We start from the raw sequence: 13,689 nt of genomic DNA on the forward strand, positions 1-13,689 counted from the left end.
TTTGTATAATTAATGTATAAACTCCAGGCTGGTTCAGATTTCCATTTGAGTGCTCAACTGCGTTGCAACTGCTTGTATTCCCCACTAGAGAACACGGTGGCACCATCTACTGGTATCCCCAGGACACTTGTGGGCTGCATACGACTATACTGAAGGTTTTGCAGTATGTGTGACATCAAATCGACGCACTATCCATAGGCAACGGTTGCATATAGCATCACAAAAATTTATTTAGCATCCACGGTGAAAAACAATGCCCGAAATGTATGCAAATTTCGAATGTACGGGCCTCCCCATAGAAGGCACGCGTGCTCTCTCACTCAAGCGCGAATGTGCGAATCGGCCTTTCGTGTGGTTGATAGCGCAACCAGGTTTGTAACTGCAGTACGCTATGGCGGTGGGCAGGCAGCAGCGTACAATACTTCCTGTAGCAAAAAGGAGTGCACGTATCTTTCCCGAGCCGATACTAAGCCAGCAAGTGCACCAAAATCTTTCTCTCTGGCCCAGGCCAGGCTTCAACAAAATTGTGGCACACCTTCCAAGACATCAAGATCAAAATGTGCGACTGCACGACTCCTTTGTCATGTGCAGAATGACAAGTGTTATCACAAAAACCTCTTCAATGCAGGAGTATTGGAAAAATAGTTCTGATAAAGCCAATGGACGTAAAATGCATGTTTGTGATGACCTGCTTTAGTTTGCATGAATATGTTTTACCCATGCAGCTTTCAGAGTAGTCCGTTATAGACACAGACGCAAAAAACTATTTGTGTTAATCAACTTTGTGCTCAGTATCAAGACAAGTTAAAATTTTTGCCACAGCTGCTCTTAGGACAGCTATGGCAGTTTGTGACCTAATGTCAGTTGGTGCAATCTCCTCCTTCACCATTCACTATGGATCTAGTTACATCATTCGTGTCATTATGAGTCACATAGTTGTTGCAAATATAGGTAACGTGGTCATGTGACCATGTGAAACTTCACACGACACCATGGCATCAAGTAGCTATAGCTTACATTATCAAGTAACCAATAGTGATTACATAATCACGTGACCCTTACCAACATTGGGATGATAAACTGTTTACAACAACATGATCACATAGTAGATGTAACAAAGCTTATCAAATCCACTCTGCTGTCACGGGTAGGACACCAGATTAGAGAGCGAGAGGTGCAGGGTTTAATTCCTGGCGAGGAACAAAGTGTTTTTAAAAAGACACCTGGCCATGCTATCATGTTTTTGTAACATTTTGTAAAGCTCTGGGCTTCAAAACCAGCCCTAAAACACATGCTAAGTTAACTGCAAGGAAAGACGTTTGCACTCTCCCAAGACCATGGAGCAGTCGCAAGCAAATGGATTTGGTCACAGCATACAACAAGGCTGTCTGTCTCCCGTCCTTTAAAGCCAACGTAAAAACAAACAAAAAAACAATAAAACAAACTCAAAGGCTGGGCAAGGCAATAAAACAAAATACAGCAAAGAAACAAAAAAAAGCTAGTGTGCCCCAGAGCCATTTTTACTGGTGTTACCTTCCGGGGCATGCTGTACAAGATATCATAGAATTCTCTCGGTCAATATGGAGCGTTCCAAAAGCACTTCACGCTCGCGCCTTTAGTGCAGGAGATACGAGCAGGTGCTTGCACGCCCAAGATACCAACAATAAGTACCCCCAAACTGTTCTGTATCCTTGAGGGGAATTCCTCAATAGTGATTGTGAATGGCCCTTCTTTTGTACATGGTGTACTGAAGCTACTGTGGCGCAGAGTGGTTTCTGCGGCGGCAGGTCATCATGCTTTCGTTCTTGCAGACGTCTCAGCTGAAGACGCAAAAGCACTTCGGCTGAAATGGGTAGCGTCTTTGCTGAGGCCAATGTCAACCTCATTCTTTGTCAGCTGGTCGGGAGAAAGGAAGTTGAAAAGAGCATTGAGTATGGCATTGGGTTTTCAAGCAACAGTGAACGCAGTGATAATGGATGTTGAGTTGCAGTCACCCTTACTCCATTCTATCAACACAGATTGCTTCACAACCACAAGCAGCAACATGAAATCAAGGCCCCAATAATGTTTGTACACAGACATTTTATAAGACATTCATCTTACTGGTTCGCTGCAGAAACGAGGCCACTGCTCATAAGGAAAGCACAGGTACACAGAAGCGACCCCAACTCTAACATTACCCTTTATTGCCCTCGCGATGAGTGCTTATCAGAGAGCGCTCAGATGAAAACAAATGACGAATACAATACGTGCAATATGCAAACTTTCTACATACTTCGTTCATGCAATATGAAGAAACTTTGGAAGGTCAAAGCAAGCAATTTTCCTGTCGCTTCCTTCCAACAGTCTTGGAATCTTGTAAACTCGTCTCTTCAAGTTCTTTTCATGTATCAGTAACAGCCACAAGTACCTGACGGCAGAAAGAGCCATAAATCCCGACCCCACTGCTTGCAACAAGTGGTGGAGACAGGCCTTTTGGTATATGTAAGGTGGCTACGGTGTTTAAGCTGTAAAGCAAACTGGAAAAATCTGTGACAGCACACAGAAAGCTCAAATTTTCACCGAATGTGCATTGGCACCGGGTTTTCAAGTGTTAAAGAAGAAAGCCAATGTAGTGATGATTATGATGTTGAGTCAAGCTTACTTCATTTTATCAACACAAACCCCCCCCCACAATCACAAGAAGGAACATGAAAACTAAGAAAAGCAGCACTCTTCTAATTTTACAGGTGCTGTTTTCACTGCAGAAACTGAGGCACTGCTCACAAAAAAAACAAAAGTACAGCCAAACAGAACTATGCTTAATCGGAATATTACCATTTTATTGCCCTCCGTGCGAGTGTGTAAACAGAAATTGTGTGCCCAGATCGGAGCCAAGAAGAAAATGACGAACACAATGTGCGCAACCGGCAAACTGTCTCCGTTCCTTATCTACGCAGAATGGAGAAACAGCAGCTCAAAGGGAGCTTTTTTCTCCATCGCTTCCTTTTTAAGATAGACAGCTTCATAATTTCACAAATTAGTGCACTTATCTTCCGGGCACGCGGCAGTAAGAGCCATAAATTCCAACTGTGGCTTGCAACAGGTGGTGGAGTCAAGCTTTTCGGTGCGTACGTTGAAAGCCACCCTCGAGGAGCACAGTTCACGAAAATGCGAGCGAGAAAAGCAGTCGGCAGCAGGCGATGGTTATGTAATTTAGCATTATGACAGCTCCTAATGACTGGCTACTGAAGACACTGCCACAATGGCACGACGCTGGTCGACTTTCACAGAAAGCACGAAGCCGTCCTGAGCAAAAAGAAAGCAACTCGACACAGCTCGCAAAGTCCCACGAGTGCCGAGCGTTCCACACACACATTACGCTTTAATTCACAGAGCTGCAATACACACAATGTTCTGTAAAGCAGGAGTTCTCAAACTGGATTCCTGGAACCCAGGGGCTCCCCAGATAACCCCCAGGGGATCCAGAATCTTCCAAATTCTGTCGGCCATGTATGCCCCCCAACAAAGTAGTCTTCCAGTTTAAGCGCAATTTTTTAATATCTGAGCAACGCATTGATGCGTTTTGAAGTGCCAAATATTGCCTCCACGTGCATTGGCATTTATAAGGTCCGTAGGCCTAAACGTAACTTTCCTGCATCAATACAGAGACTGCGAAGGTTTCCTTGGCTATCAGTCGAGTTATTAGGGGTTCCTTGAGATCGAAAAGTTTGGGAACGACTGCTCTGAAGTATTTAATTTCGTGCCAAACCACAGTAAAGGTCTATTCACATCTTGGGAACAGATGCACTGTATGAACGAGACAGGCGAAGATTTGCGCATCCAAAAAAGGATGATCGCACTCCTCGCTCTGGAAGCGAGATTATGCTGAAACTGTACCGAGGCCCGTCAAACACCCGAAGGAGAAACGCGGAAGCTGCCAATGGCTGTTCGACCTCGCCGCAACGTCCAATCTTTCGGGCGAAGCGAGATTTTGGAGGAGCCTGACTTTTGGCTGATCCTGTATCCGAGCCAAAGTTGAAAAAAAAAAAAGAACACAAACATGGCGGTGAGAAACAAGCGGAGAAGTGGTGTGTACGGGTGGCGCAGTGAAGATTAGTCGAAAATCGCGATGAGTTCAAGTACTTATAGACGTGATGACTGGGGATAACTCGCCTTTTAGTGGGGCCAAACTTACAAAACACTTTGAGATCATCCGTATTTTTTTGACGTCTGCAGTCTTTCCTCGGGCTAACAGGCCTAGTACAATGAGTGAGCCAAATCCGACGAAGTTTGTCGAGTGGTATTAATTAAGCAGTCTCTTCACACTGTGCGTACCTCATATCATTTGCTGCGAAATTCCTATAATATTACCGGCGCAGACGACAGAGTTTGGCAAAATTCTTACGCATGTGTACATGTCGCAGTTTTTGTGCGTCAAACTCGACGTGTGAACTAACTGAATGTGCGAAATCTCGGTTTCGCAGAAATGTCACGTGCTGAGGAACTCCACGGTGGGAATGAACCTTTAGTTATGAGCACAGAACTGACAGAGCCTTTAAAGAACTAAACATGAAAAGCGTCGATTTTCTTTTCACTTTGCCTTCAGTCTCGATCTCAAAAAGAAAAAGGCGCAAAAAGAAAACGTTGGAAAAGAGGAACAGAAGCTCGGACACACGACGAGAATGAGCTCGGAAAAAACAAAGACAATGACACCACATCTTAGAACCATAAATCAACGAGAAATTTTTGTAACAAAATCGACAAAACATCATTAAAAAAAAAGTCTCATCAGAAAGAAATGCTGTATTTAAACCATTCAAGTTCTCCTTTCCTTGAGAGACAACAGTTTAGAATAGCTTACAGCCTAGTCAGTTCTACTTTCAGATTTTCAGTTCCAAGCCATCGTGCCAAGTGCGCACATGTCGCAATACTCTGCACATGCACCAATTCCAAGATAATCCCCAAAAAAATAAATGGTACAAAAAAAAAAAAAAAAAAAAAAAAAAAAAACCCTACTGCCATGTCATGTTTGGTTTTTATCTTGTCCGTACATAAAAAGTGGTCCCAAAGAGACAACAAATGATGTCATAGAAACCGGCGACTCATGTTGTCAGACATTGTGATCCTGGCCGTTGATTAAAAAAGTTGAAGCTCCCAGAATCGCGGCTGGCAACATGGCACTTTTACGACGTCGTCGAGCAAAAATCAAGGGATCACTTTTTAGGATGCGGCGAAAGCACTCGTTGGAAAGGCATTCCAGACGCCGCTGTAACGCCAGTGCAGCTGCCTTTCACAAAAGCAACCACATGTTATAGACACTCCGGCCGCTAATTGCGCTAGTGGGTCTTGAGGTGGTCCTGCAGCGAGCGCTTGCGCAGGAACGCAAACGGGCACAGGTGGCACGCAAACGGCTTCTGCCCCGTGTGCATCCTCGCGTGGTTCGCCAGGTTGGTCTTCTTCCCGAACCTCCTACCGCAGACCTCGCAGACGAACGGCCGCTCCCCGGTGTGGATGCGCAGGTGGTCCTTGACGTGTCCGTGGTTCCGGAACCGCGCGGAGCACACGTCGCACTGGTACGGCTTGGCGCTGAAGTGGCATCGCACGTGCTCGACCAGCGCGGCGAGCAGCGAGAACTCCATGCCGCACACGTGGCACTGCAGCCGCGGCGGTGTGACGTGGTTCACACGGTGGCGCATCACGCGGTTCTCGTTGTAATAGGAGAAGTTGCACATGTCGCAGCTGAAGGTATAAAACCCCTTCAGCTGCTTCGAGGCCTTGTCTCCGGTGATGTCTTCCTCAGGTTCTTGCTCGTCCTGGGCTGGGGGGGGGGGGGGAGGGGGGAGGAGGGGAAAATGAAGCTCTGATAAGTATCAATTGGAAGGCAGTTACACAGTCTCTTGAATTGAGGCATCTTGACACTAGGAACTTGGTGTAGCGAGGGAAAAACCACAGGCAGGCTAGTGAACTAATTCCATATTAATGCGAGACTGGGAAAATGGACAAAGACATAGTGTAGCTGATAATGCAAACAGAGTTTTAACTGCAGTACACTTTGGTGAATAGCAGGCAGGAGTGCGCGACGGGATCCATGTAATTGAGTGCAAACTCGGACGGGCAATGTGCATCTTTCCTGTGCTGAGCACTGGAACCTTTTTCTCGGGCCTAGGTTGGTATGAGACAATGGTGTGGCACACAAGACGTTGAAATGAAACTATGTAAACACATTGCCTTTTTGGTCACGTGAAAATCTACATCATCACGAAAACGTGTCCAACTCGGGAAGTGCATCAGAAAATAAAAGGAAAACACTTAAAGCTCCACCAAACCCACGGGGCTGCGGTGGGAGAATAAGGGTGATCGGTCATCACAGAATACGAGGCTAATGTGTGACAAAACAAGAAACAAGGTAGTGAACTCCGTAGGCATTTGTACTGGTGCACCCTTTTAGGGGTGTACTAGTCATATTAGTGACTATGTATTGCCCTTCTTTCAAAAATGTGGCACTGCGACCTCTGAAGCTCGGTGGTGGAGGTCGTGACGTTTTCATTCCTGGTGGTGCATCCACAGACGTCAGAGCTTAAGCTGGGAAATCCCTTCGGATGCATTAAGCCAGCGCCTTCGTCGAGGTCACTGTCGACGTGTTGCGCCCTTTCATCTGGTCGTGGGAAAGAAAGACAAAGGTATTAGCACAAGACGAGACTATCGCACCGCACGAAGTGGTGTGCTTGGATGCTGCTTCGGGCATGGCACCAGTTACATTGCATCCTCTTGACAATGAACTTTTCAATAACTCGATGACAAAAGGAGGGTAACACGCAGCAGCATGTAACATACGCAACGTACACAACTCTGACTACACGCACATCGAGAGATGACCAAGCATTCGCACAACCAGCAAACCGGAGGTCAATTTAATTTGCGACAGTTACACAACATTTTCGACGACCCAACGTGCAGAAAATGAAAGGCTGGAACATTAACTTGGAGGAAATTAGGAGTTTTGCACCTTGCATCTTTGTGAACTAGGGGAATTACAAGCGACAAAGTTAACCTTGCCAGCTAGCCTGTAAATTACATTGGAAACCAAAAAAAGGAAAGTTTTAACACCCAACCCATATTTGAAACCATTTAGTTATCGACAGGATTAGAACAGCAGGAAGGACTTTCATTTGTTCCGTCATCAACACGTGCTTCCTACTTTCAGTAGCACTTCAGCGTCTCACAAGCTTCAAGCGTGTGTGCATGTACGGCCAAAGCACGACGGAAGGCAACGGGTGCATGCTGGAGGCCAGGCTCGGCCATTCCCATTCTGTAAGCGACTACAGAAATTAACCAAGCAAAACGAACAAGCAACTCATATTCTAAAATAGCTTTCAAAAGCACCCAAAACATACAAAAAAAAACTGATGTTGCGACAGTTATCGCATTTGGTCAGTCACCGTCACTCCGTTTCGTCAAAACAGGCTGCTCGCAACCACAAGAAACAAGACGAAAATGAAGAAAGGCGATGCCTCCAACTATTTTTGTGCCAAGACGTTTTGAAAAACACTGGTGGTTCGCTCTGCTCACTACTGAAATTGGGACACTAGTACTAGCTTCATAATGTGGATGCTTGCGCTAGTTGGTAAGTCATGCTTGGACGGAACACCGCAGATATACAGTCACACTCACAGGCACACAAAAAGGAAACAGACTTGCAGCGCTGACTAACAACTCAGTGATAGATTTCTTCTTCCTCAAATCGTCATCATCTTCTCATTATTGCTATTTATTATAAATAAATTTATTATTTATTTATTAATGTTTATCAACTTCTGGTGTTTAAAAATTTTAAATGTTCTCTTTAACAGCGGAGGAGGAGACAATGATGATTTGAGGAAGAAGAAATATATCACCAAGTTGTTAGTCAGCGCTGCGAGTCTTTCCTTCTTGTGTGTCTGTGGGTGTGACTGTATATCCACGCTGTTCCATCCAAACACTAGTACTAACAATGAGGAAACAATGTCCAGCCACGCAAAGCTGTATCCAACTGCAATGTTACCGTTTCATTGCCCTCCAAATGAGTGCTTAAACAAAACTTGTGTCCTCAGATCAGAAAAAAAAAAAAGAAAATGTTGAATACTATGTGTGCAGTATACATTGACAATGGAACACTATTAGTGTACCTAGACTTGACAGCATTTCCGACTGCCTGATCGAGGTCACACACTTTATGCACAACCTTTGCAATGCAATCTGCGAGGAGAATGCAAAACCGTTGATCGTCCTGCTGTTCCCTCCGCCACCCTTCTCACAACTTGATGACGCACGCATGCGCTCATGCACTTAATCAGCGCAGGAGGCGTCCACCATGAAACTGTAAACACCCTGATTTAAATTGCACTTACTCTTAAATCTAGGCTCTCTGAAGAACACACTAGTGCCATCTATGAGGTAGGCCTGGAACACTTCCGTTGTGCAGGTTTCTCACTGTTTGAAGGTTTTTTCAGTATTTGTACTGAAGTGTTTTTTAGTATTTGCCAGATCAAATCTATGCACTGACGATAAACGGTCGCTTACAAGAAAACAGCAGTTTCCTATATATACAGAGAAATGGCAGTTCAAAGGTGGCCATGTTCCCATATCTCTTTCTTTTCAGGATTGGCAGTTGCAGAACTCCTCAAATTAATCTACATCCATGTTCTGGGCATGTGGCAGTAGAGCCATAAACTCTCTAACTCCACTGCTTGTGACCTGCAGCAGAGTCCAAGTCTCTTGGTACGTACATTGGAAGCGACTCTGGAAGAGCAAGTTTCACGTGAATGCAAGTGAGGAAGGAAGCAAGCGGCAGTAGGCAATAGACGACTTTTGATTTAGCTTAACAACAGCCTGTGGAGACAGAACACTAAAGACACTGCCACAAAGGCCCAACGCTTGTCAACTTCTAGAGCACAAAGACAGTGACAGCACGAAAACGAAGAGGACCTCGACGCAGTAATCAGTCATAGAAGTGCTGCTTGTTCCACAGACCTATTATGCCTCACCTCATAGCAAAACACAATGTGCAGACAAAATGCAAACACCCAAGTCAGATTTTCTCTAATGCTGTCGGCTTTTAATGTACCTCAAGATCCTCAGCAACTGCCCACTCAAAATTTGAAGATAATCACGTAAAACTGGGGGATGAGTGCTACTAAGTTTAACAATATGTAAAGATTCGTCCTTTGAGTATTTTCCGAACGTTGCAAAACATAGGGGTGGGCACTTATTGTGGAATGGGCGGATGCTCGGTATTTGAAGATAGTCGCAGCAGGTTATGAATGAAGTGCCTTTCAAGAACTAGTCAGTTATAGTTGGTGCTGCTTTTATTTTGCCTTCTTTGCGCACTGAAGCTGCAAGAAAAACCTAGGAACGAGAAGCTTGAAATAGATCAAGATAACCAGCTTAGAATAGATGAAGATAATTACATTGTTCTGTTGAAGGCATACTCTGAACCAATTCCAATGCAACCCCAAGATAAACCGTACAGACAGACAAAAAAAAAGAGAAGAGAGAGATACAACTCCACTATGCCACCAGTGATGGACACTGAAACTACTACTTGCGCTCGTGGCTCTTGAGGTGAACCTGCAGCGAACACTTGCGTATGAATGCCTCCGGGCACAGGTGGCAAGCAAACGACCTCTCCCCCGTGTGCCTCTTGGCATGCAACGCAAGGGTGTGCTTCCGGAGGAACTTAGCATCGCACACTCCACAGGCGAACGGCCGCTCTCCCGTGTGCGTCCGTACGTGGCCCTTCAGGTGCCCCTCGTTTTTAAACCGCAAGAGGCACAGGACACACTGGTACGGCTTGGTGCTGAAGTGGGACTGCACGTGCTCGACCAGCGAGGCGTGCAGGGCAAACTCCTCGCCGCACGTGCCACACCGTGGCTCGAAATGAAGCAAGCGGTGGCGCATCGCGCGGTTCTTGTTGGAGATAAAGAAGCCACAGATGTTGCAGCTGAAGATGCAGATTCCCTTCAGCGGCCTCGGGGTCTTTTTTTCGGCAACGTCTCTGTCGGATTCTTGTTCAACATCAGCTGGGAGGGAGAAGGGGGAGAGGGAGGTGGAGGGAGAAGATGAAGCCGAGTCGAGTACCAGGTGGAAGACAGTTACACAGCCGGTTAGACTGAGGCAACACCTTGACACTAGAAATTCAGTGTTGCGAGAGAAAACAAAACACAGGCTAGCTGGTGAACCGAATCCAAAACCCGAGACTGGGAAAATACAAAAACGGACAAACACACAATGCTAGTGTAGCTGCTAATGCAAGCAAGGTTGTAACTGCAGTATGCCAAGGACTATAGCAGGCAGGCATGTGTAAATACTTCATGTAATAAAGCACATACCTGGCTGGGTAGTGCAAATCTTTCCCTCCTCACCCCCTCAAAGGGGAAGAGAAAGATGAAGCTGTGGTAAGCACAAGTTGGAAGGCTGTTAAGACGGCAGTTTAACTGAGGCACCTCTACACTACAAACTACCGTAACTACCGTAAACTGAATTTTTGCAAGGAGCTCATGTTCATGGGTTTAGCCTGAAAAACGTTGAGAAATCACATGACTGTACCACCCTGCAGTAACGAATACGTAGCATATCCCACTAAATTGTGTAATTCAGTACTCACGAAAGATTTCCAAATCCCACACTCACAAAATTTGCAGAATGTTGAGCCCACCAAAATAGTCATTTACAGCAAACAAGTTAAAAAAGGCTGTAGTACTCAAAATAATGTCGTTCATTGTCTCATACTACGTATCAGTTGTTCATCCTTGTCTACTCCACAAGGTTTACTATCATAAATGTTTACGTGGTCACTTTAATTCAATGCCTGCTTATCACTTGTGTCAACCATCAACATGAAGATAAACTTCCTCTCTGCACAAAAACTAATTTTTCTGCCCATTCATCCCATATACAGTAAAACCTCGTTATGACAAAGTTGAAGGAGCGGTTGCAATTATTTCTTTATAACCATTAATTTGTTAGATGTCCATTTCTTCCCTCTACTAGCAAGCAAGGGGAATTATGATTGCTTTGTTATATCCATTAGTTTGTTATATCCCATTTTGTTATAATGAGGTTTTACTGTACATCAAATAACTAGAATCACCACCCATAAAAACTGTATCTACATCTGATTATTTTCTTTTGTGGCAACCCTTGTTCACATATTTTGGCGATGATTCTGCACAGGCTTTCACATTACGCTCCGAGCCGCATGTGTAATTTCTATTGTTAGCATAGAACTGTATCTATCTTTAGTGTTTGTATACTTTAGAACATTTTTTACAATGATCTGGCACATGTGTGCATGCAAAATAAACAAATAAATAAAGATATAAAATATTTTGCAAAATTACTGCTCAAGCTACATGATAGCCATCCAGCAAAGCAACTCATTCTCAAATGGCTTCTATAAACACCTGTTTTTGAATTCCCAAGGAAAAAAAAAAAAAAAAATAGTAATGATTATGACACTGGGTCAGCTATCCTTGATCTCTCTCATCAACACAGACTACCTCAAAACCCCAGAAAGCAACATGACAATAATAAACAACTAGACTCCTCAAATCATTTTCGTGCAAAGATGTTTTGTGAAAAACACTGCTTCGCACTTTTCACCGTACAAACAGCACTGCTCAGAAAAAAAAAAAGAAAAAAGGAAAGTGCAATGTTACTGTTTTATTGCCCCCTGGGCAACTGTTTTAACAGAAATTGTGTGCTCAGATGAGAACCAAAACAAAATACAAATGGTGTGTCTGCGGCGTACATACTTGATCTATTGTTACGTGCAGCCCTATAAGACACGAAAAAAGGGTGACTCAAACGGGACTACTTTCTAACCTCTTTCTTCTGAGTATTGGCAACTTGCAAGAAGTGCAGCTAATTACATCATATTCCCACCCTAAGTCAACTGGACAATGTAGAACCAGGTCCACATAAGAAAACAATATCACCACAAAAAAAGGGTGCATTCCAGTTCAGCCTCACTAGAAAGGCAACAGTTCAGAAGAGCTTACCACCTCACACAGAAGACTGATTTATCGTGGCAACTGCATGACATGCGACACGGTTCTTTTGTACTGAATCCGGTGCATGCTCCAAAAAAAGCAAATGGTACAAATAAGAAAAGCAAAAAAATCGGCTGTTTTTTCGGCATTTCCCAAAGGCATTCTAAAGTAAGGCCTTTGCCGAGAAGGGCCTTTTGCGACGCCAGGTCGACTCGCGTAAACACCATGACTTCGAACTGTCATGTGAGCTCAAGGTGTCGTATAGTCCTAGACTAAAAATATTACTATGCATTTAGAGCAGCTATGGGATGATGTCACAATGACACTTTGGCATCATCGAGGTCACATGCCATGGACGAAAAATTGTGACACTAAACCCTACGCATTTAAAAAGAAAACAATTGTGTCCCGCCGCCGCTACTTGAGCTCGTGGGTCTCGAGGAGCTTCTGTGACGAGCACTCACAGACGAACGTTAACAGGTGGCACGCAAACGACATCTCCCCGGTGTGCCCCTTGGCGTGGTAGAGCAGCATAGTCCTCTTGCTGAACGAAATGCCGCGCACTCCACAGGCGAACGGCCGTCCCCCCGTGTGGGTCCGCAGGGAGTCCATCTGTCCCTTGCTCCCGAATCGCACACCCGGCACTGCAGGAGCTTCATCCTCACGTGGTCTTTGCGGTGGTGCAGCACGGTCTTCACGGCGTTCTCGTTGTGGGTCCCGTAGCCACGCACATAGCAGCGGAACATGCGGATGCCCATTGGCCGCATTGAGGTCCTGTCTTCGTCTGGTCCTTGATCGTCATCAGCTGGGAAGGGGGGATGGGAAGATGCAAGCTGCGATGAATATCAGTTGGAAGCCAGTTATTCAGTATGAACTCATTATAACAGACCTTAATACAGTAAACTTTTGTTAATTTGAACTTTGAAACTTGAAATTTGGTTGAATTATTCGAATGATTGAATTAAAAAAAGGACAGAAAAACATTTAAAATTAAACTTCCTTTTATTGTCCAAAGTACTCACGGATGGTATGCTGTTGTCGGCACTTAAAATGCGTGTCCAAAAGCATGCTGCAGAAAAAAGCATGCTAAAAAAAAAAGCGAAAATAAAAAGCATAAGAATTGATTTTGGCATTAAGCAGCCAGTCTGTCAACAAAAAAAAAAATAAAAAAATAAAAAAAAATAAAGAAAAAGGTAAAAAGATTTGGCGCTTTTCAGTGCGCAAGGACTGCACACAATGCTACAGAAAAGCGCTTTGAAAGCGTGCGCTGAGAAAGCTTAACAAGCCGACTTTGGCGACAAACAACCAAACCGTTGGTAACAAAAAAATAAAGAAAAGAGATCCTGTGTTCTCTGGTGTGGGTTCTACAGAAAAGTGCTTTGAGAGCGTGCTCTACCTCCACGCCCGCACGTGCTAGCCAAGTTCTACGCGCTACTCCACGCCAGATTGGTTGCATTGGCTCGTGTTATTCGCTACGGTCCATCTCAACGGCGTAGGGGAGCAGGCGCATATTTGCACACGTTCGGCATTTGCAGCAAAGAGTCCCGTGTTTTGCTGTACGTTGGTTGTTTTTCTGCAGTGGTGCTGTACAACATGAGCCCGCGCGCATTTGCTCGAGACGAATTATCCGATGCGGAGTCTTCCCGAGTTCAAACTATCAAACTTTTCCTCCCATAGA

The 13,689-nt window shown here is 44.7% G+C and overlaps 1 protein-coding gene across 1 annotated transcript; it reads right to left on the minus strand.

The window, feature by feature from the left end:
* Positions 1 to 1,733: 1,733 nt before the first annotated feature.
* LOC8032012 (gastrula zinc finger protein XlCGF57.1) lies at positions 1,734 to 9,918 on the minus strand. The gene is made up of 2 exons (XM_040212386.3): positions 9,567 to 9,918; positions 1,734 to 5,854 (listed from the first exon to the last, which is right to left on the minus strand). The coding sequence occupies exons 1-2, from the start codon at positions 9,916 to 9,918 to the stop codon at positions 5,319 to 5,321; spliced, it is 888 nt and encodes a 295-aa protein (XP_040068320.1). The 3' UTR covers positions 1,734 to 5,318.
* Positions 9,919 to 13,689: the final 3,771 nt, after the last annotated feature.

The sequence above is a fragment of the Ixodes scapularis genome, unplaced genomic scaffold (genome assembly GCF_016920785.2).
Source record: "Ixodes scapularis isolate PalLabHiFi unplaced genomic scaffold, ASM1692078v2 PGA_scaffold8__174_contigs__length_109621045, whole genome shotgun sequence".
NCBI classification, from domain to species: Eukaryota; Metazoa; Arthropoda; class Arachnida; order Ixodida; family Ixodidae; genus Ixodes; species Ixodes scapularis.

Bases quoted from the DNA above. Each gene is read 5' to 3' on its own strand.
- LOC8032012 (XM_040212386.3), bottom strand. From the start codon at position 9,918: ATGCGCCACCGCTTGCTTCATTTCGAGCCACGGTGTGGCACGTGCGGC. The intron at 5,855-9,566 runs GCAAGTAGTAGT...TGCCTTCCAATT, and splicing joins TCACCTCAAGAGCCACGAGC to GATACTTATCAGAGCTTCAT.